Source organism: Antedon mediterranea, chromosome 10 (assembly GCF_964355755.1).
Source record: "Antedon mediterranea chromosome 10, ecAntMedi1.1, whole genome shotgun sequence".
NCBI lineage: Eukaryota > Metazoa > Echinodermata > Crinoidea > Comatulida > Antedonidae > Antedon > Antedon mediterranea.
In genome coordinates this window covers 24,659,039-24,683,949 of record NC_092679.1, presented here as the reverse complement: position 1 = coordinate 24,683,949, position 24,911 = coordinate 24,659,039, and the positions used below count along the sequence as shown (strand labels likewise).

Sequence of the window (24,911 nt, the reverse complement as noted above, 5' to 3'; positions counted from 1 at the left end):
TCACCCAGTACTTGTGATCAGCATGTTACCTTAACTGAAGTGACTAGATTTGATGTTGACATAGTTAAAAAGCACAGCCTCCCAGTCAACCAGTACTTGTGATCAGCATGTTACCTTAACTGAAGTGACTAGATTTGATGTTGACATAGTTAAAAAGCACAGCCTCCCAGTCAACCAGTACTTGTGATCAGCATGTTACCTTAACTGAAGTGACTAGATTTGATGTTGACATAGTTAAAAAGCACAGCCTCCCAGTCAACCAGTACTTGTAATCAGCATGTTACCTTAACTGAAGTGACTAGATTTGATGTTGACATAGTTAAAAAGCACAGCCTCCCAGTCAACCAGTATTTGTGATCAGCATGTTACCTTAACTGAAGTGACTAGATTTGATGTTGACATAGTTAAAAAGCACAGCCTCCCAGTCAACCAGTACTTGTGATCAGCATGTTACCTTAACTGAAGTGACTAGATTTGATGTTGACATAGTTAAAAAGCACAGCCTCCCAGTCAACCAGTACTTGTGATCAGCATGTTACCTTAACTGAAGTGACTAGATTTGATGTTGACATAGTTAAAAAGCACAGCCTTCCAGTCAACCAGTACTTGTGATCAGCATGTTACCTTAACTGAAGTGACTAGATTTGATGTTGACATAGTTAAAAAGCACAGCCTCCCAGTCAACCAGTATTTGTGATCAGCATGTTACCTTAACCGAAGTGACCAGACCTCATGTTGTCATAGTTGAAAAGCACAGCCTCCTTAGTCAACCAGTATTTGTGATCAGCATGTTACCATAACTGAAGTGACCAGATGTCATAATTTAAATGCACAGCCTCCAAGACAAAGAGATTCACCCATTTTGCTTTCTTTTGATAGTCTTGACATCTTGACCTAAACAATATAAAACTATGTTTCCATCATTCATTTCAATGCGATTAGATTTTATGTTTTTTTTTGCTAGGAAATGTATGTAACATATTTATGTCAACAAGACAAAAACCCCAAAAAATTATGTTGCAATTCTTTGGGTGGAGTCAAGTTGATGAGCGGTTAAGACAGGGGGCCGCAAACAATAACCATACAATTGGTACAGGTACGTTCAAGGTACTCCTCAACCACCCAGGTGGTCCAACACAGCCCTGTGTCGTGGACAGCCGAATGAGCGCCGCTTGGTGGCAGCTGTAAGACATGACGGAACACTTTGTTGTATGTGGTTATTGAATTTGAATTTTGTATACCTTTGGATATTTATCTCTAGTAGACATGTAACCCAGACACATGCTATCTGTTGTGTGAGCCCAAACAAGTTCAGCATTATTTTGATTGTAACTCAACACAATAGCACCACCTAGCTTCTCACTATCATTACAAAGCAGTGGGCTATCTGTAAATACAAAAAAATAAAAACAACTTAATTCATCAACGTGACAAATTATATGTCTATTATAAAGGCCTACAGTAATCAATGGACACAATAAATCTTTGATAGTGTTATATTCGTTAAAATAAATAGTCAGACAATCATTACTCTGTATTTAGAGGGAATTTATTCAGCACAAAACTTGTCTTCTCTCATTGAGAGCAAATCAACAAGTATTTTTTTAACAACCACTGTCTGGCTTTCTGTCTTCTTTTAGGAAGGAGTATGCAGGTAAACAAGTTATCCACGGCAGTCCCCTAGACATGCTGCTTTTAAGTATCAGGGTTGTTTTCAATAACATGCCACTGTCTGGATCCTTCTGGTAAACAACCTATCCAGGGCAGTTCCCTAGATAAATAACAATAAAAAAGGGCAGCCCCCTAAATAAATAAAAAAGACATGCTGCTTGTAAACAAGTTACAAGTATCAGGGTTGTTTTCAATAACTTGAAAATAGCAAAAAGCAGGCTGGTGCAACTGGCGTGCACAGACTTGTGCCTGTACCACAATACTAACACTCTTTCTATAAAAAATATTAATAGTTGCACTTACTAACAAAGTCATTAGTAAAGGTTTCTTGAATAGCTTGAAAAGGGTTGTCTTTATTAAGTACATTCTGGCAACACTTTGAAGCCAAGTTTGTTCGTATAATCTGTTCTCCACTACCGGTTGCCGAGCAGGATACTCCAAAGTTATCTTCTTCACAATTATGTGACCAGCAACCACAACCAAACATAGCTGCCTAAAGTAATATAAAACAATTGTTAAACCTTAATAAAATAGTAAAAATAGAACAGACTTTTTCTGAAAACTAATTTTAAATTATATTATTATATTAATGTAATATTTATTTGTATTTCGTGCTAAATAATAGCCTTTTGGTTCAAGTAAAACAAAACTGTCTTTACATGTCCAATTCGTCCAGGATGTTTTAACAAAATTCCTCCACTAGAAACAGCTGAACTAATGTTTCCACTTGTATCCAAACATATTGCACCAACTGTATCCATAAGAAAACTGGACCCCTGTGGACAACAACCACATTAAACATAGCTTTATTGAAATTATGTTCACAGAAAAATATTTTCATTTAACCAAACAACAACCACATTAAACATAGCTTTATTGAAATTATGTTCACAGAAAAATATTTTCATTTAACCAAAAATATATTTTTAAAAAACAGCACAGTATGATAAACAATAATTAAAATATAAAAAAACGGCACAGCATTATAATGAAATATAATATATGATGATATATTTTGTTTAATTTAAGAGAAAAAGATGAAGACATCTTGGATCTAATTGTAAAACAAAGGATATGAGGATGTAAACAGACAACAGGCAGCAATTCGACCTTTTAAAGGCTTGATTCCTAAATGGGTCTTAATTTGAATATTTGTTGCTGTAGTACGTTTTAGGAGGAGAACCATCCAAGAACACAGTTTCGTTTGTACGGCTTGAACTTTGCCTCTGAATTTGTAACAATCTCTGGTGAAGTACTCTTTCACAAGAAATGGGGTAAAAAAAATCCACCACTGTCACAATGGGGAACAGATCACCGCTTCAAATTTGTCAAAGAATAAATACGAACACAGTATTATTGGTCTTTACTGCGACGATGATTTAGTTTATCAAGAAAGATATTTGTCAAGTTGACAATTGATGCAAACAAGGACTGAATGCATTTAAAAAAAAAAATGTAACAGTTAGAAAAAGATGATAACATCTTAGATCTAATTTTAAAACAACTGGATATGAAGACAAGTCAACAAATGATCCAATGATGACTCAATGGCTCAAGACAACAAAATAGTATTTTTGTTAGATGGTTTAGATGATATTATTGATCTTTATTCTGACGTTGATGATTTAGTTAATCAAGAAAGATATGTTGACAATTGATACAAACAAGGACTGAATGCACCAAATGAATGTTCACTCCCAGGCGACTGTAAAGAGAGAAGACACAAGCTGGTCAAAGCTTTAAGCTATGCTAAGTGAATAAATTCAGTGTATCAGTTAAAAATAACGGTGACCCCGGTTCAAGTGGGCCTTTAGCAATTGGAGAACTGAGGCCCGGATGATGGGGCACTGTTGGTATACGATTGACACTTGTATTCAGTCACCTGGGATACGGACTTATCCGTAAAATTGTATTTTTTATAAATGTAAGAGAGTTAGAAAAAGATGAAAACATCTTGGATCTGATTTTGAAACAACTGGATATGAAGACAAGTCCAAAAAACTTCCAAATAATCAAATGCCGACTCAAGAGATGGCTTGCGACGACAAAATAGTATTTCTGTTAGATGGATTAGATGGATTAGAGGAATTAATATTTAGTAATGCAGGTTTAATTCATCTTTTCACAAAAGAAACACTAGAAAAAAGTACTGTAGTACTTACTTCGCAATCAAAAAATATATATGAATTCATAAAAAGGTGCAACCAGAGCACATTGACAAACACTTTAGTTATTTTGGAAAACAAGAAGGAATTTGCGATTGACACTATTTATACGAATTGCACAAGTAACATCCAGAGGTAGGTACAATATGTAAAAATCCAATGTTACTTCTTCTGTCAATCTGTATGCTGTGGGAAGAAAATCAAAGTCTTCCTAATAATAAGACATTTTCCATGAAATATTTTGTAGTATGTTAAATCAGTTTAATAAACATCATATAAAAAGATTTCTCAATTAATAGATGCTCAAATGGAGTATGGATACTGCTATGACTTTGTTAGGAAAGTGTATGTATAATTTTATACATATTTTAAATTATGTACTGAGCAAGTGTAGGCATGCTGTAGCTGACCTCCTTAATATTACAGCTTTTAACATGAGCTGTCCAGAGACTAGAGAAACATCACAACAAACCAAACAGGAATCAGTGAGGAAATGGATGCTAAATTATCCACCCTTGATCATATTACCTCAAAGCTTGATAGAATAGACACTATTGAATAGCGCTGTGGCTACATCAAATCCAACCAACATGCAACAATGCGCTATTGATGAGAACAGCAAGTATAATTCGTCCCAATTAAATATCTTAGCCTTGAGAACAGATCAAGACGAAATAACAAATGGTTTGAATACCATTGCTACAGGAAGCAGGAAGGCTGGCCCAAGATAGAGGGACTTGGGCAGGAAATCATTAAACAAACTATAATAACAATATATGAAATCTTAGAATGTAATTAAATACATTCACTTTCACTTTTGTATTCATTTATATTTTATAGCTGCTGAATTCCGTGCTTTATTGTTTTATTATGGATGTGCAGTTTTCAAAGGCATCTTGCCCAAAGAATACTACGTACATTTTTGTATACTTTTGACAAAAAATTGTGACGTAATTAATTTCTATTTTCTATACAATCTCAATCACTTCACCTTCATCAACGAAAGATTTACACTTTGATGCAAGAGGAGATTACCCAGAGTTCCTTGCAAGTGGCAGAGACTTTTAGTTACACAAGTTTTATTACTTATTTCACCGATTTTTATGGCAAGTCTTAATACCAATTCATTATGTAACTAAACATTACAAAATGCTACATTCTTGGTTAAAATTAAGGATGCAATTCATGATTTGTAATGTCAATATTTCCTTTTGTTAAAAAAAGCCAAATAATCAAACTAACTTCACCATTGTGTTTTCATAATAATTTGATTAATTTAGACCAATCAGTGGTTTCTGAAATGTCGGATGTGTTTAAATACAGTACCATTCTGTAGATTTTTTTTCTCTGATATTGTTTTAAAATTTCAGCTCATCAATTTTTGAAACTTCCTTGTTTATTACCATGAAGAGGAGAGTTTTAGCATCGATGGAAGATGGTAATGGATCGGACATGTATTGAGAATGAACCGTAATATATAATACACCAAGAATAGGATTGACATGGGCACTTGAAAGCAAGAGTGGGGAGAAAACTGTAGAAAAGAAACAAACTTGGGTACATTCCCAAGATATGGGAGTGTGGAGGACAAAAATACAAGGCCCTATTCTCCATGGGGAGAGAAGGAATTGACAAGACCACATTAATACTTGGGTACATTCCCAAGATATGGGAGTGTGGAGGACAAAAATACAAGGCCCTATTCTCCATGGGGAGAGAAGGAATTGACAAGACCACATTAATACTTGGGTACATTCCCAAGATATGGGAGTGTGGAGGACAGAAATACAAGGCCCTATTCTCCATGGGGAGAGAAGGAATTGACAAGACCACATTAATACTTGGGTACATTCCCAAGATATGGGAGTGTGGAGGACAGAAATACAAGGCCCTATTCTCCATGGGGAGAGAAGGAATTGACAAGACCACATTAATACTTGGGTACATTCCCAAGATATGGGAGTGTGGAGGACAGAAATACTAGGCCCTATTCTCCATGGGGAGAGAAGGAATTGACAAGACCACATTAATTGTGGGGGATATTTCTGATGACCCAGAAGTTGATGTTCTATGGGATGGAAAGTTGGTTTCCACAGCTATTTGTAAACTGTCTTGTAATCCACATGAACCACACAGAGAAAATTACTTTTGCTATACAATAGAATAGAACTTTGAAACCAATAGTTTCTTAAAATACATACATACATCAAACATACATACTATTACCCAAAAACCTGAAGCAAAACTCTCAAACTTTGCAGGTTATGAAACCACAGTTCAACAATGTTTAAAGGAAAATGCATTAGGATTTTTAAACATAACAGTAGTAGTATTACAAAAAAAACCTCAAGCAAAACTCTCAAACTTTGCAGGTTATGAAACCACAGTTCAACAATGTTTAAAGGAAAATGCATTAGGATTTTTAAACATAACAGTAGTAGTATTACAAAAAAAACCTCAAGCAAATTATATTTGTTTAAGCGATAATTCAAAGATTTTCCAAACGTCAGCATTTGACATTCCTGAATCAAAACTGATAGAATTCTATAACCCTGCTGAACATACAGTGTCAGAGAGGTTAGCTTTACAAGCTAAGAAAAGAATTACTGAAGGCACGGCTATGGGATCTACTTTATCTCCATCTTCCTGGAGAAGCTCAAACAACTAGCACTTTACTCCAACAAGCGACCAAAACTCTGGCTTTGATATGTCAACGACACATTCATCATTTGATAGCACAACAATCTTCACAAAAAAATGGTCAAAGGAAAATGCATAAGAATTTTCAAACATAGCATTATAAAAAAACCTCAAGCGAATTTACATTCATTTAACGAATGAGTCGAAGGTATGCAACGTACTGTACACAGCCTATTTTTTATATATAAATTTTCTTCTAGAATTTTTAAACTCAAGCCTCAATCTAAACTGACGGAATTTTACCATCCACCAACATAATGTACTGTACACAGTTTGCGAGACATTAACAATGTCAGCCACAATAACAGAGGTGCAGTTTAGTTTTAGGAATCACATTCAATTTTTTTAAAGGTAATGCCATACAAATATATTGAGCATAAGAAAGTATTACACAACACATCCTTACAGGTTTCTTCCAATAAAAGAAGGAAATGGATGGAAACTAAGGGATATCTTTTTGGTCAACAATCCAGCAGAGAAAAAAAAATAAATGCAAACTGTAGGACAGCAACAGTTCTAGATAGATGAAGTAGTAGAGTACAGTAAATGAACCAAAGGACATTGAAGATTTATGCACTAGCCAGCTTATACAGTACATGGATGATGCATAAACTTCAGATTAAGCAGCACGTCAACGAAACTGTGTTCTCTGCTGGTGTTCCTGCTTTAAAATGTACGATTACAAGATAAAAATGTGTATTGAAACAGCAAAATCGTTGTTGTCCAAAAAAGCTTATGCAATTTAGCCGAAAATCACTCCTCTATTTTAGAATGTTGGATCTGTTGATTTTATAGAAATGCAAAAAAAAAAATATATTAGGAATTTTTCAAAATATGAAATATTTACCATAGATAATGGTTTTATGAATATTTAAATCATGTATAATATAATGATGAAAACAATTCACTACAGTTTACTACACACATGAAATTGGCAATATTTACCGCCGACTTGAAGATAAAAGTCATTTTGACAATTTGCACATATAGATGTTTATGATAAAACATAGATACATAAACATCTATGTTTTAACTGTTCTAAACTAGACCTATTCTTATTAAAATTTAACTTAAATTGTATTGCCCCCTGAAAAATGTTATTGAATAGGCCAAAAATTGAATCAGGGAAAAAATTACATTACCTGAAAAAACTTTTTAAATATTCAAAGTTTATTACTCAACATTTGTCACATTTTGGGGACAATATATCTTTAACATAACGTTGTTTTGCTAAACACATTCCATAACATTTTTTATACAAAGGTAATTATCCACAAAAAAAACAACCAGAGTTTTCATAAGAAATGAAAACTTATGTTCATTTTTCAACCACTAATGTTTTTAATATTAATTTTGATTCACAAACTACAGTGTAGTAATATTACATGTTGGTGGCGTTATCAACAGTTAAAATAAGCATTTGGCATGGTTGCAATGCATGTGACGTTTCAATCCATACTGGTGCAGTTCAATCTATTTGTACTCCATCAACAGTTGCAATAAGCATTTGGTATGGTTGCAATGCATGTGACGTTTCAATCCATACTGGTGCAGTTCAATCTATTTGTACTCCATCAACAGTTGCAATAAGCATTTGGTATGGTTGCAATGCATGTGATGTTTTAATTATACTGGTGCAGTTCAATCTATTTGTACTCCATCAACAGTTAAAATAAGTATTTGGCATGGTTGCAATGCATGTGACGTTTCAATCCATACTGGTGCAGTTCAATCTATTTGTACTCCATCAACCGTTGAAATAAGCACTTGGTATGGTTGCAATGCATGTGACGTTTCAATCCATACTGGTGCAGTTCAATCTATTTGTACTCCATCAACCGTTGAAATAAGCACTTGGTATGGTTGCAATGCATGTGACGTTTCAATCCATACTGGTGCAGTTCAATCTATTTGTACTCCATCAACCGTTGCAATAAGCATTTGGCATGGTTGCAATGCATGTGATGTTTCAATCCATACTGGTGCAGTTCAATCTATTTGTACTCCATCAACCGTTGAAATAAGTATTTGGTATGGTTGCAATGCATGTGACGTTTCAATCCATACTGGTGCAGTTCAATCTATTTGTACTCCATCAACCGTTGAAATAAGCACTTGGTATGGTTGCAATGCATGTGACGTTTCAATTCATACTGGTGCAGTTCAATCTATTTGTACTCCATCAACAGTTGCAATAAGCATTTGGCATGGTTGCAATGCATGTGATGTTTCAATCCATACTGGTGCAGTTCAATCTATTTGTACTCCATCAACCGTTGAAATAAGCACTTGGTATGGTTGCAATGCATGTGATGTTTATTTCCCAATCCAAACATTTTCATTACTTTCCTTTTTATTTATTCCAGCTTCCGTCTGCATTTATTTTCATAGTCAAGTCAATTCAGCTTGTCAATTTCCAGATTTGTAATGAATTTGTTTCTTTAAAGTTCTGGAAATGTATCCAGATAGCAACATAGTGCAAAACATCTGACTAATGAGAATACAGCAATAAGAATTCAACAATTGTTGGCTGCCAATCACAAGCTAAGCTCCATGGTAAATAATGTTATGAAAAAAACAACCAATCGAATCAATTCAATGTTTTTATCTTTCTCCTGCATTGTTCCTTGTAAATCAATGTTTTTATCTTTCCCCTGCATTGTTCCTTGTAATTCAATGTTTTTATATTTCTCCTGCATTGTTCCTTGTAAATAAATGTTTTTATCTTTTCCCTGCATTGTTCCTTGTCATTCAATGTTTTTATATTTCTCCTGCATTGTTCCTTGTCATTCAATGTTTTTATCTTTCCCCTGCATTGTTCCTTGTAATTCAATGTTTTTATCTTTCTCCTGCATTGTTCCTGTCATTCAATGTTTTTATATTTCTCCTGCATTGTTCCTTGTCATTCAATGTTTTTATCTTTTCCCTGCATTGTTCCTTGTAAATCAATGTTTTTATCTTTCTCCTGCATTGTTCCTTGTAATTCAATGTTCATGTTTCATTAAGATTCATGTTGTCTCTTTATCATAAACCATTTAAAGTATGTTCTATTTCTTCTTTTTACTTCTTGATTAAACTGTATGAGATTGAACAATTTAATGTACAGTACTGTGGTGTATATAGTCAGCGATGGCCTTGTGTCATACAGTTTGCATTGCAGTGAACTAATTGTCGTTCAGTCACATTTTAACTGCTGTTTCCTATAATTGTCCTCAGAAACCAAATAAATTTCTTGCAAATCGCAATAATTATTATCAGTGACGTGAAGGCTTCCATGTTATTTTCTAGTGTCTTTTTTTTTTAATCAATCATTACTAATAGTTATCATTTCTCTTCATGTTTTTTTATTTATTTCAGCACATCCAATAGCAAAGTAACACAAATTACAGAATGGATAAAGTTTCATTTTAGGCTTAGACAGTGAAGGAAAAACAGACTGGTTAGGATTGAACACTGGAACTTGAGATTGGAAGGCAAGTATCGTTTTTAATTATACAGTACGTTGAACTTTCAAATACTATAACTTGACTGCAACAAAATCGTAACTCCATCCGCCACATGCATTAAGACCCTGACAATGTCGCATTAACATTTTACATTTCATTATGTTGTTATTTTATAATATTTGTTATTTGAATTTAAGCAAGAGTGTGATTAAATATTTTAAAAAACAATTTCATAAATTAAGATGTATTGTCCCCAAAAAACATGAAAAGTGAAGATTAATAAAACCAAAATTTGAATAGGCCATTTTGTCATCACTTCTGTAGGAAAAAACCCGAAAAAATGTTTTCAGTTATGAAATGACAAAATAAACGGTTAAATTCAATAAAAAAATGCATTGGCTGGCAGCCAATTTTATTATTTTTTGCTTTAAATTACAGTTTTTTCAAGCAAATGTTTATTTTGTTTGGATCCAGTTATTGGTCAAAGTGAATGACTATTATGTCACATTAAAATGGCATATTCAGGGGGAAAATACATCTTTAATACAAAACAAGCATGTTTTGACATAAATCATTAAATAGTAAAAATTACAGCTTACATACAACAATTAAAGATTAACGAACCCTACCTACCTCTTGGTGTTTCTGGAAACCTTCATTTTTTGTTGCACATTCAGATAATCGTCTTTTATATTTCTTGTAACTTTTCAAAGATTTTTCTGTTGTCATTGTGCCTGGCAACGCTTCTTCAATCCCATGATCCTTTGCAAACTGTTTGGCACCGTTACCCACGAGAAAACTAAATCAACCAAATTTAGACAAGAATGTAAATGTATTACACAAAACAAATGTTATCATTGAATTAAGATAGATATTGTATTTAATAATATTAATAATAATATTTATAATCTGTTTACGGTTAATTGGTTCAGCTCTCTGGCATTATTGTTGTATATCATTTGTCATGTCCAATTAATAAAAGGTTTTAATTTAAGAGCACATTCAGTGGCAGATCCCGGATTTTGAAATAGAGGAAGGGGGGGGGGGGGGGGGGGTAAGACATAAAAATGGTAAAATGAATAGCTGAGCTTAATTTGATGTCCAATCTTTAAAGTTTGCAAAATTTTGGAATGACAGGGCCAGACTCCTTGTGCCTTTCGTAATTGAGTTTGCATTTTCAGTCAATGCAACACAGTAGCGGGACAAAACAGTATAAATTGTTACCATGGTGGAACTCTACCTAGTGCCATTTGCAGTCAATGCAACACAGTAGCGGGACAAAACAGTATAAATTGTTACCATGGTGGAACTCTACCTAGTGGCATTTTCCCCTTCATCTGTTCCTTCAGCAAACAATGTGCAGCTTCAATAGGATTTTTAACACCTGGAATAAATAAAAATAAATGTTTTGGAGACCTGACTACAATTGTTCATATTTGTTAACGTTTTCAATTAGGGTTAAACCATTCTAACAAAAGGCATGAATCACTTCAGAGGATTTCTTTTATTTAAAAATCACTTTAAATCTCTTTTTTTATTATCACCAAAAATGCTAACTTTATTTTACAAGAATACATAATGCGTCATCTAGTTATAACAGGAAGTCAAGAAGATAATTTATCTTATCTTAACCGTCAGCACAATACACGCATAGCGCGATCCCCAAGAAATAGCATCCATTTCATCATAGAAGGGGGAATTATTACCTGAAACGTTATTGTGGTCCTTGGTTAAAGTATAGGTACGTCCCACCCTCTGATATTGTCAAGTTGAACAAGTCTAGCTTTCACACGCTTTACAATATTCTTTAAAACATGTAGGCCTAGGCCTACGCGAGTCTTTCTTCCGACTCCCGACAAGTCCCCTCATCTTCTTCCCTTCACATATTTTTTACGAACCTCGTAAAGGCATCGGTCAACATTTTTTAGTTAAATAAAATACTCACTATCTAGAGAAATAAAAATGACTTAGGCCAAGGTCCTATCGCGCAGGTTTGACTGCGAGTTGACCGCAATCGTCCCAGTGCAGCAGACTGCAGAGTTCAGTTTTTGGGGTCAAATTGAGACCGCGATTGTGTTGCAGCTAAAAATTGCTCCGCGGAAACCGGTTTCAGAACGGTTCTTTGTGATCGAGACCGCAATCAATTGGGGTTTTTGAAACCGTTTTTAAGATCGGTTCTTTTTTGTGGGGACCCATTTCTGCTGGCAAGAAAAAACGGTTCCTGAAAAGAACGGTATTCAAAACCATATTCTCTGCTCTATAGAAACAGGCCCAAAGACACTAGTTGAAAAGGTAGCTAATTTTTTTTTACCTTGTAAGGCTCCAACAGAAGCGGACAATCTAGTTTTACCATCCATTATACTAGCATCACATTCTACTGTGCCATGAAAAGTCAGGTTCGAGCCCGTTCCAGAATTAGTAAACGGATCATCCTATTTTGTAATAGAACGAATTAATAGAAACAAAGTATTGAGGCCAATATCAGTCTTAACAAAGTGCTGGTCGGGAGCTAGTTGTGCCAGACAAGGCGAAGTGATTGGCGAGAACCATGTCGATCATGCAGCAGGTCACCGACCAGCTTTCTGTATAATTATTTCCGAATTATATTTTCAGCTAATAGTTTTGTTTATACTCAAATAGCATTCAAATGTGCATTCAAATAACAAACGAAGAGACACAAATGAGTGCTTCCATCCAAGTTATTCAATGCAGTACTGTAGAAAGATATCACACAAATATTAATTTTGATTTGTTTGATAAAATAGATTTTACCTCTAATATTTTCATAACAGCAACTAATGTAGCTAAAGAAGAAGAACGGCTCTGTAACATTTCAATGCCCTATAAAAAAAAAACATGCAAAATATACATTTATTATAATAATCACTGTAAATTTCTTATTAATAATACAGTACATCGCGAAACACATTACACTTGGCAACGGACGTGTTTTAGTCAACGTGGTGAACACGTTGGTGTATTGGTAAACTTTTGGTAAATTATAGTGTCGAAAAATGGCGAATCAATTTTATACACACAAATAATGCAATTTGTTTAGGCCCAAGTAATATTTCAGATAAAAATGTCAGTATGTTTTACATGTAACATCATGATTTGCACTAGTTACAACAGCATAATCTTAATCAACTGAACTAGGCATAGCTAGGATGCCTACTTAGCCTAGCTACCATGTCTAGGCCTATGTATTCATGGGCTTGAAAAGGCTTGGTTGTTTCGCCCCATTTATCATTCCAGGCTTTTCTCGCACATTTTAAATTTTGAAACACAAAATCCTCTACAAACAAAGTTACAGTATTGCCAACATCACAGAATAGTATGGATGTATGGAAACTTAGGCCTGACTGAAGAGCAATTATTCAAGTAGCCTATCATAGGTAGTTCGGGCGGGGCTGTGTACCAGAACAAACTTCACTGCTGTAAGGCTATCACGGCCTAGTTAGGCCAAGCAGCATTGGTACATATCTAGTAGTAGGCCTAGCTTTATTGAATATAGAGCCACGCCTTTCTCTGATCTTTTTAAATTTGATATTTTAGTAATAATCTCATAGTCACATCATTGCACTGTGAAAACATGATACGGTAACATCCAGAATGTTTTAATGTACTTTTCACCAGTCAAAAACCAACACCGCAACGAGAACAGATCGCCAGCCATGCCAGCTGCAGTCTGTGATCTTGAAAAATGTCACATGATCATACTCCCTAGTATATTGGGGAAGTGTCTATTGATGCAAAATTGCGCAATGTATACTTAATAAAAAATACCAGAAATAGAAAGATCTGGAAAAATGGGTGGAGCTTCACTTTAATGTTCTGTACAGAAACAGCCGTGCAATTTAATGTCTTCATTTATGTATACAAAAAATATAAAACTCAGTTTTGCCATGTACATCTCACATAACATGTTTTAATAAAAACAGGTTTTTTAAAAAATAATTGTATCATTCCCTAAAATTTGGCTTAACATTTCTTTTTGCCATCAAAATCGGCTGTGTTAACTACATGGAGCCTGTTCAGACTGTACAATTTACATGTTTAATGGTCGCATGTGGTGTAAATTTAGAGACAAACCACCTGGGGCGGATTGCTATAAGCGGTCTATAACCGGTCTTAGCGCTTAGCCGGCTATAATTCGTGATGTAGCAAGTAGTCTTATATTATAGACCATTGCTATACCGCGGTCTAACCTGTAAACGGTCTTTAAAATTAAAGCCTACTTGAAGGAGTCTTAAAGCAGTCTTAAACCTCTCTTTTTGTTGCTTTTCGTATTATTTATCGTCAAAGATAACCAATTGAACGAGTTTTAAGTGTTAAATTAGGTATCCCAATGAAAGCGTACAGAGGGGCATCACTTTTGAAATATTAAAAAAATTATATTATATTATAAAAGAATAAGTAGTATGACTTTGACGGTAAATAAATCGTGTTCACTCTTAATTAATACTTTAAAAATTTATATTGTTTGAAAGTACTTGTTTTAATCTATGTATAAGTGTGTTTACAATTAAAATTAATGAAGTAGTTGCCGAGAAAATGCGATTTTAAAACGGTTCTAAAATCCTGTCGAGCCGATTTCCGCGCGTTGAAAACCTCATCGGAAAATCCCCATCAGTTTTCAAAACACGATCGCACGATTACCATTGAAGCTAGCGGATTAATTTTTGTTGTATGTTATCAGGCTTTAAATGAGCTTTAATTTGATGTGAAAATCGTCTTCTATAAATAGGTTTTACGAAATATCAATTTTGGTGACAAAAAACCAATTTTGAATCACCGTTTCAGGGCATCACGTATGCAAAACCCAGGAGAGCAACAAATCGCTCTCCTCAAATCACAGAGGAGAGCAATTCGCTCTCCTTGCAAAAATTTTAAATCGCTCTCTTCAAATGTTTATGTAAATATGTAAAAAAATTACAATGTTTGAATTTGACCACAAAAGTTAAATTCTATTGGTTTTGCTACCAAAAAAAAATTATTAGCGCATGCTGCCGCTATAATCTATTATATTATAATCTATAAATCTTTTATTAATAAATACAGGGCTGAAAATTAACCTTTAAACCATAGTGGCCAGCAGGGCCAGTTGAAGTTGAAGGATGGTCGCCCTTATTAAAAATGGCTGGCCCTTATTAATTTTGTTTACATTTTTTTTTTGCCCAAGGGAATTTATCCCCACCCCTCCCAATTATATCATTTATTACTTTTGATAATTAAATTACTCTCCCCAAAATTCCTCCCTCCCCACTCCCCTCCCACACCCACATTCACACACAATATTTTCCGTGGGGATCGTCATTGAAAAAAATCAATCCAATTTTTTGTATGGCCTGGGTAGGCCTAGATTGGGTTTCAGGAGCCTGCCTGGAGAATCCTGACCAACATGTCTTTAGCCTAGGCCTAGCTTTTCTAGCCTAGCTTGTTGGCCTACTACCTGTATTTCATAAATTATACAATTCTAACATGCAATAGCCATTAAAATATTGATAATAAGTTACAAAGTATCATTTCAAAATAATTAAGAAAGATATTTAATTGTGTTTACATGTGTCACACATGCACGCACAATTTGGGGAGAGCTACCTTCTAGAAGATGATGACGTCACACGTCAGCACGTGTTTTGAGGAGGATTTGAGTGACCAAAATTGGTTGGAACTTTTGAAGAAATAATCCATCAATGACACAACTAAGCTTTTTAAATAATAAACATTATATTTAGGCCTCCTATTAATGTTTCCTTTTAAAATTAAATATATTTTATAAACTCGTTCTATAAAAACATGCAGTAAGCATAAAAGGAACAATTATTGGTTGCTGTAAAGGAGGTATTTCTATGACACCGTACTGGATGCACTATGAGGCGATGAAGTAAACTCGTCCTTGAATGCAGGCAGGGGAATCCCCTTGTTTGGTACCTAACCTCGCACTGTGAGTAGGTATCCCAATGAAAAAATTCAGATTAATTTTTTTACTTTTTCTTTCAGTTAACCATAAAGAACTTAATGTAATTAGCATTTTGCAATTTAAATGATTGAAATCCGATTACCCATTCTAAAGTTATGGTTATTTAAAGTGGTAAAAAAATATACGATTTTTTGCCTAAAAATGGTGTTTTTTGCAGTTGAAATTGGAAGCATTTTTAAAAGGTTATAACTTTTACAATAATTAGTTAAAAGTTTTGAATTTTGTTAAACCTATAGATATCACAGAGTTGTACAACTCTATTTTTTTTGGAGCCTCAACGAAACCTATTTTTTAAATTATTGGTCCGCAAAGTGGTAGGAAAGCATTTAGCGCCCATTTTTGCTGGAATTCCCTAAAAAATGAAAAAACTGCAATTTTTCAATGATCTGTAACTTTTGAACTACTGTACTAATTCATTTTATTTTTTTTGTACTTGTTAGAATGTAGTGTATATTTCATTAATAAATATATTTTAGATGTGTATATGAAAAAAAAATAATTTTTTAATGGTGAAATTTCGAATTATAAAAAAAAAAAATGAAAAAGTATGTTAAAAACGGTGTGTACTGTTTCCTTTCTTTTACACTAATTTTCGGTAAGTATAATTATTAGAATATTTTAATATACTTTATATTTATAATTTCAATCATAAATACTATTATATTTAACTTTTGAATACGTAAAACAAGATTTTAGGCCCGTATGATTATGACACCAAATCTAAGCCAGGCTGCTAAGTAAGATATGCTCTTTTTTAAGGCAAACGCACAATATGGGTCAAAATAAACTCATTTAAAATAATCAATGTTAATTAAAACAATTAATTATTTACCTGAATAGTATATAACATTATAAAAATTGTTTTCTTTTCATATTATTACGTTATTAAATTGAAATACGGAGCTAAAGTTTAGGCCAAGTCACGGCTTACTCGCGATCAGTAGTCGCTCCCGTTAAAGTATTTCGGTCGCAGTTAATGACTTTCGACCGCCGTATACAGAATCAAATGTAACGTTGGTAAATTAGATTAATAAATTTCTTCGGTACATTTTAACCTAACGCATTTGCATTGTATACTTGCATAATAAATCTTCCGCACATTACATCAATTTTAAGTTGTTAAATTAATGTGTAAAACCAGATATTCTACGACGGAAAAGGACATGTCAATCTCCGACATCGCTGCTGTCACACATCTCGCGTCGAGCCGGTCGAACTCGAGCGAGGAAAACTAAACAACGTGTTCAAAATATGGAACGTACCATTCGCTGATAGGGTGCATTAATGTATTTAACGGAAAACGCCACAACAAACACGCGCGTATTTTTGAGTACAATATTTTACTCACTACAATATTCACCGGATTATAATGGTTGGATCTTTCAAATTTTGAACGGGATTTACGCCTCATGCACCATTTTAAAATGTAGTTCGCTCAATTACCATGCACAATAAGTTTGTAAACTATGTTTTATTGATTTCAATGTAGATTTAGCTATAATTTAATACCAAAATCCATAATATTTTTTCATAAACGGTGAATCAAAATTGGATTTTTTTTCACAAAAATTGACTTTTCGTTACGAAAAACCTATTTAAATAGAAGACGATTTTCGTATCAAATTAAAGCTTATTTAAAGCCTGATAACATACAACAAAAATTAATCCGCTAGCTTCAATGGTAATCGTGCGATTGTGTTTTGAAAACTGATGGGGATTTTCCGATGAGGTTTTCAACGCGCGGAAATCGGCTCGACGGGATTTTAGAACCGTTTTAAAATCGCATTTTCTCGGCAACTAATTAATTAATTTTAATTATAAACACACTTATACATAGATTAAAACAAGTACTTTCAAACAATATAAATTTTGTAAGTATTAATTAAGATTGAATACGATTTATTTAACATCAAAGTCATACTACTTTTTCGAATTTCGTCAATATTTCAAAAGTGATACCCCTCTGTGCGCTTTCATTGGGATACCTACTGTGAGATGGAGCGTGATTAATTGCTCTCCTTGAAGGTTGTTGATCCTTAAAAACGAGGGACTGCTTGTAGCTTTTCCATCATATCGGGAGATTACACACGTCACGTGTATACAAAAGTTGTACGTCCGGTCGGCCTCGTGTTTTATTAGTAGACTAGATAGCTAGCTAGCTAGACTCTGTTGTTGTTTACTTTGCTTCGTCGTCGTCGAGTATCACTCCGCCGCCTTCTCGAGCTTTTATAATTTATGATGATCGATCGCTGCTGTTCGTTCGCGAGTCGAGGAATAGTCGCGATCATCATCAGGCAGGGTTGGCGCCAGTCGAAAACAAAAACAAGTGTTGGCAGCTAACCTCTAATTCTATTTATATGTCATGGATTATAAAAGTAACAACAACAGGTATCTTGGCATGCCTACAGTAGACCTAGATTTCTAGGCCTGTCATTGTAAGCGTTTTTCACATTTTTAACTTTTAAAAATCCACGTGTTTTTAGGCCTCTTGACAGAAAAATCAACACTGTCAAAAGCTAGGCTCTATTTTGAAAATTAAGGAGCACGATAAATTGTTCTCCTCGAAGCCTTTTGAGGAGCGCGGTTGCGCAGGCGCTCCTTATAAATGATGCCCTGCCATTTATTGAAAAATTTTTATGGATTTTGGTATTAAATTATAGCTAAATCTACATTGAAATCGATAAAACATAGATTACAAACGTATTGTGCATGGTAATTGTGCGAACTACATTTTAAAATGGTGCATGAGGCGTAAATCCCGTAATAACAACTTAAAATTGATGTAATGTGCGGAAGATTTATTATGCAAGTAAGTATACAATGCAAATGCGTTAGGTTAAAATGTACCGAAGAAATTTATTAAGCTAATTTAGCAACGTTACATTTGACTCTGTATACGGCGGTCGAAAGTCATTAACTGCGACCGAAATACTTTAACGGGAGCAACTACTGATCGCGAGTAAGCCGTGACTTGGCCTAAACTTTCAATTTAATAACGTAATAATACGAAAAGAAAACAATTTTTATAATGTTATATATGCTATTCAGGTAAACAATTATTTGTTTTAGTTAACATTGATTATTTTAAATGAGTTTATTTTGACCCATTGTGCGTTTGCCTTAAAAGAGCATTCTTACTTAGCAGCCCGGCTTAGATTTGGTGTCATAATCATATTAAATGATTTTACGTATTCAAAAGTTATATAGTATTTATGATTGAAATTATAAATATAAAGTATATTAAAATATTCTAATAATTATACTTACCGAAAATTAGTGTAAAAGAAAGGAAACAGTACACACCGTTTTTAACATACTTTTTAATTTTTTTTTTTTATAATTTTAAATTTCACCATTAAACAATTTTTTTTTTCATATACACATCTAAAAAATATTTATTAATGAAATATACACTACATTCTAACAAGTACAAAAAAAACTAGACATGAAACTCGTCACTTTGACGAGTTAGTTATCCGCACGACAGATGCCACGTGCACGTCATACGTTAAAAACTATAATAAGAGGTGGTCCTGTATTTTCGCCTTGTAGCCTATTATAATTATACAGTACACTGTGTATAAAAGGAGACATTAATTCTACATGATACAGAGGGCGGCAAACAACAATTTGCTCACATCAGAGACTATGCTGGTGTACATTGTACTACTGTATTATTATATGACATATTAACTGAATTATGGGACCTGCCTTTAATTCAAATATTTAACATGATGACGTCATAAAAAAAACAACACAACGATAGCAATTTCTGAAGAAAATTATCTTAGCAACAACATATTAACGTGTAGAAGAAATTTGAATACGTAAAATGTTGGTGCGCGCACATTTAAATGTGATGAACTATTACGCAAAATATGAAAATACGACTTTTTTTATTCAACTGGCAATATGATGACGTCACAACATCCGATTGGCAAAATGTTTACATGAATTCGTATCTACAATCCTATAGCTTCCAGAAAACGTTTTAATCGTGATTATCACATTTTATTCTTACGAGCTATTACAGATTAAAATTTACTGTAAAGATGAAATTAATGACCCACGTAATTAAAATTTTTAGGCATGATGACGTTATAAAAATTAAAATATTTTTATCTCATGCTAAAGAAAGTTGATTAACCTAGACAATATATAAATATAGGAGAAAAAGGAATACAGATAAGCGTGATGCGCTCCATTGAATGTGATGAGCAATAACGAAACAGACAAAAATCCTATACTTTACATTCGTGTGGCCATACGATTACGTCACAATGTTTTTTTAGCCTTATCGATGCATGATCCGATATCTGCAACTCATCAACTTCTAGATTTTGTAATAAAAATAAACGGTTCACGGTTTACTTTAGAAACTATGACTGTTTAAAAAAAGACATTATTTTGATGATTTTTTAAGCTTTTTCATAAAAAACGCGCACAAATTGTCTAATTCAACGTGTTCGTATGGCGTTATTTAAACTGGAAAAGTTCTAAATTGTTTTCAAAATTACTAGGAAAGGCTTGAAAAATATAATTCAAGAGAAAAAAATATGTTTTTATCGCTACGTGCGCACCGCGTGCGTAAAAAATCGCGCGCCCGTGGGAATTTTTGACATGCTCAAAATGACATGAAACGCGTAAAAAGTTGATTAGAACTTAATTTTGCGCATTTTGAAATTTTAAATGCGCGTGCGCGCGTAACTTTTTGTGAAACATGCCATTTTTAATCCGTAGAAAGTTTGCCCCCGATATGACTTAAATTTTGTCAAAGTGTCAATACTAAATGACTTTTGGTTTTTAATCTATGATCAATCATTGAAATTCATAAAATTGCGCGTAAGTCACGTTGCGCAACTATGACGTCATTCAAAAATAGGAGGTGCACAACTTCACGTAAATGCCCATATGTTGTCAAAGTTATGAAATGTTATGTTTACACATTTTAGAGAAACGCGACTCACAAAAAGGAAGGAAGGAAAGAAGAATAATACAGAAAAAAAATGTTGATCTCATACAATAACAAGGAGTTATCCGCTTGGTATACCAAGCGGATAACTAATTAAATGAATTAGTACAGTAGTTCAAAAGTTACAGATCATCAGATCAGATTTTTTTAGGGAATTCAAGCAAATATGGGCGCTAAATGCTTTCCTACCACTTTGCGGACCAATAATTTAAAAAATAGGTTTCGTTGAGGCTCTATAAAAAAAAATAGAGTTGTACAACTCTGTGATATCTATAGGTTTAACAAAATTCAAAACTTTTAAATAATTATTGTAAAAGTTATAACCTTTTAAAAATGCTTCCAATTTCAACTGCAAAAAACACCATTTTTAGGCAAAAAATCGTATAATTTTTTACCACTTTAAATAACCATAACTTTAGAACGGATAATCGGATTTCAATCATTTAAATTTCAAAATGCTAATTACAAATAATTAATTAAAATTAATTAATGGTTAACTGAAAGAAAAAGTAAAAAAATTTAGCTGAATTTTTTCATTGGGATACCTAGTTAAATCAAATAATAACGGTGATTTTATTCTTATATAGGCCTAGAATAGATTTTTTCGCGTAGAAATGTACGTACTGTTATGATTGTGAATTGAAAAAGCGTGACGAACATTACCTTATTTGGTATTCTACACGCAAAGTACGCCCTCAATTTCTTACTTTACGCGGTCTTATCTAAGACTGTTTTATAGCAATGGTCTAACAGGGGTGGCTTTAGTAAGACCGTCTATCTGATAAAGCCGGCTTTAATCGGGGAGTTAAGACCATCAGTTAAGACTGTTTTATAGCAATCCACCCCAGTTGTTTTAAAAACCCAAGTCATGAGGTGGATAGATAAGGAGCAATTTGACCTTACTATTGTAAAGAACCATGAAATATGACCTTGCTGGGTAAATATCAGTTTGTAGTGTAAATTTGTTGTTTACAGAACAGTTCATTTGGTTAGTCCAAAGAGTAATTTAGATTACATGTGCAATTGAGTTTAAAGTCCAAACACAGCCTTAGTGGTTAAATTTACACAAATGATTAATTTGTTGTAAGTTAATTAAGTAAAGGTTTATGATAACTTACTCTTGCACATGCCAGCTTACATGCTTGATTGTAATCGGCTTCTTTTGAGGGAGCATGATACCCAGCACCTAAATATGAATAATAAAAATGCTCAATTTCAGTTGGTGTGTTTTACCAACAAAAAAAAAAACAGTTAGTCAAGACCATAATTTTCCATAGATTACGAATCTGGAAGGTAATCGATCAGGATCACATTTCAAAATTGACCAATTTATAACACTGTACAGTACAGCCGATCTTCTCAGTCAAAAATGTGTTGATAAAACTTTTACATACTATTAATTATCTTCTTAATTTATTAAACTATCCCAAAACAATTAATGCAAGCAAACCGCTAATAAAGCAAGGTTATAATTACAGACAAATTCTGTGTATTTCAAGTCTAACAGTATAGGCCTAGGCCATTTACTAGGCTAGGCCATGGCCATTTACTAGGCTAGGCCTAGGCCATTTACTAGGCTAGGCCTAGGGCGGTGCCAGGAAATCATCATCCCTGCCTGCTGGAGTGCATCCGCTTATTGAAAACAGGACATTGTTGATCGCGAACTGCAAAGGCTAGCTTGATGACCATACTATAAATTTAGCTTAGTTTGTAAATTTTTCAATAAAACTACTATTGTCTGGGAATTACATTTTCCCTTGCTGCTACGGATTGTAGTAGTACCTTTGAAAAGGTAAAATATATGCGGTCCGGACCAGACTTAATATTTTAACTTTTCGGCCCATTTACCATTACGTTTGGCTCTTTTTTATTTTTTTATACGGCGCAATTAAATTCTAACCTTTTACATGGCGTCAAATGGAAGAAAATCAACGGCTGGAAATGAGTCTATGAAAAGTTTACAAAACATATAGATGCAGCATGTAGAGTGTTTGGTTGGTTGAATTAAATGAATTTGAAGGCTATTTCAATATGACTAATCATTTTATTGACATGATTAATGTGTCAACTTGCAATTGTCCCACCTTATTGACTATTTTGAAAGAGAAAAGGTTTGATTTATGGCCTAGTCTAGTGTCAGCCTAACTTTTAACAATAATAATACCCTTTCTCTCTCAAAATTTGTAAAAAGATGAATTAATTTTAGGTTATTCAACACATCTTATTCTTTAATCGTAAATATGGTAAATGGGCCGAATAGAAATGCGGCGAATGCTAAAAGAGCCGAACGTAATGGTTGTAAAAGAGCCGAATAGAATTAAAGTTTGCTCCCGGAGGCAGCGATGGCGTTCCATATGCAACATCGCCTCTGATCCAATGCACGTACATGTCACGTGACGGGACATGTACTAATTATTAAGTGGCGGGCGCCAGATAATTAAGTGGCGGCTTTTAAAATATAGTTACGGAAGCCCGTTCGGGCCACAAGTTAGGTTCGTAATTTGTTGTTTGTATCAAAATATGCAATGAACGAACGCCTCTCATCAGACCAATGGATACGTAAATGAGAAGGTTGACTGTAAAACCTTCGTTTTACATAGTCATACCCTCATTTTACTTTCCCTGGATTTTACATACGCATAAAATGACCAATGACGTCATCATTTTTCGTAATTTAATACATAAGCATGATTTTCTGGTTTGTTGCTAAATTGCACCCTCAATGTAGGGAAAATAACACTATGTATGTAATAAATTACTTAAAATGATGACATCAGCATTATTTTTTTATTATTTTGAAACTATAGAGGGCGCTTTTAGACATAATCACAAGACACAAAGAGCCATATATATTTATGGCTTTTTAATTACTCAGCAAGTACCATTTAATGGCGTTAGTGGAAATAAGATCCTTGGAAATATAATAATAAATTAATAATAATATATTAATTTAACCTTATTATTCTATTAGACTACGCCAGCCGGATGTTATAACACTGCCCTCAATATTAGTTTCAACATTTTTTGGGAAAATGAAACATATTTATACAATACAACATTCTGGCAATTAATTGACAAAAAAAAAGTCGACCATATTGTTTAACAATAAATAGCCTTAGCAAAAAGGAATAGGCCTACCTAGGCTAGGCTGTGCAGGCCTAGGCCTAGCTAGGTCTACCTACAAATACAAGCAAGTATGTATTGTATGTATGTACCTACGTGTACAGCAATTACACCCTCACGCGAGATCATATTCTGAAAAAAAAACAAGCTAATACTAGCCTATACACAGAGGACTACAATGTGATTCCTCTCTTCTTCTCTTCGCTCCCCACCCCAAAAAGACAATCACATGTGAATTTTACAGCTTTCCATCCCTTTATGCAAATGAGTGATGACGTATATTTTACTTTTTCTAGGGCGCCCTCTGTCGCTAAAACTAATCCGCAGCATAATTTTAAAATTGAGGGGGATAAACATAAAATTTACAAGATCGAAGGAGATAAAAAAGTTTATTTCGAATTGTATGATGCTTTTTTCATATCTACTTAATAATTTGATAAATAGTGTTTTATTATCAATTATTTTAGTTTAACAATCAGTAGTACCGTAGACATTTTGTGTAACGTAAAATATAGTCTGAAATGCTCTATCAATAATAAAGCATGGACCATATCGAGTAGTATTACATAACTTATTATTTTTTATTTATTTTCTGCCATACACAATACAAAGAAGGCAAAACAAGTATAAAAGGCAAGGAAAGTACCCACCAACAGTAGAAGAGCTACGAGTAACACGTTGTGGATTACGAATATTAAATAAATTGTCAGTATTAATTATATTAGAATTTAATAACTTAAAAAGAAAAACGATATCAGTAAAATGTGACGCCTATAACATAATTGTATTAAATTGCATGTTTGAAGTCTGCATTTGTAATCAGCTTCAAAATTATTTAAAATAAATTTGGT

General features: G+C 33.7%; 1 protein-coding gene across 2 annotated transcripts; it reads right to left on the bottom strand.

The window, feature by feature from the left end:
- Nucleotides 1-260: 260 nt before the first annotated feature.
- On the bottom strand, nt 261-24,360 carry LOC140059983 (threonine aspartase 1-like). 2 transcript variants are annotated; one of them, XM_072105994.1, is made up of 10 exons: nt 24,153-24,360; nt 22,056-22,123; nt 12,755-12,823; nt 12,294-12,414; nt 11,282-11,366; nt 10,616-10,781; nt 2,331-2,447; nt 1,975-2,164; nt 1,242-1,387; nt 261-894 (listed from the first exon to the last, which is right to left on the bottom strand). In XM_072105994.1, the coding sequence occupies exons 1-10, from the start codon at nt 24,187-24,189 to the stop codon at nt 817-819; spliced, it is 1,077 nt and encodes a 358-aa protein (XP_071962095.1). In that variant the 5' UTR covers nt 24,190-24,360; the 3' UTR covers nt 261-816. The 2 variants fall into 2 exon arrangements, with proteins under 2 accessions (XP_071962095.1, XP_071962097.1); XM_072105996.1 differs by having other exon boundaries at nt 24,157-24,360.
- Nucleotides 24,361-24,911: the final 551 nt, after the last annotated feature.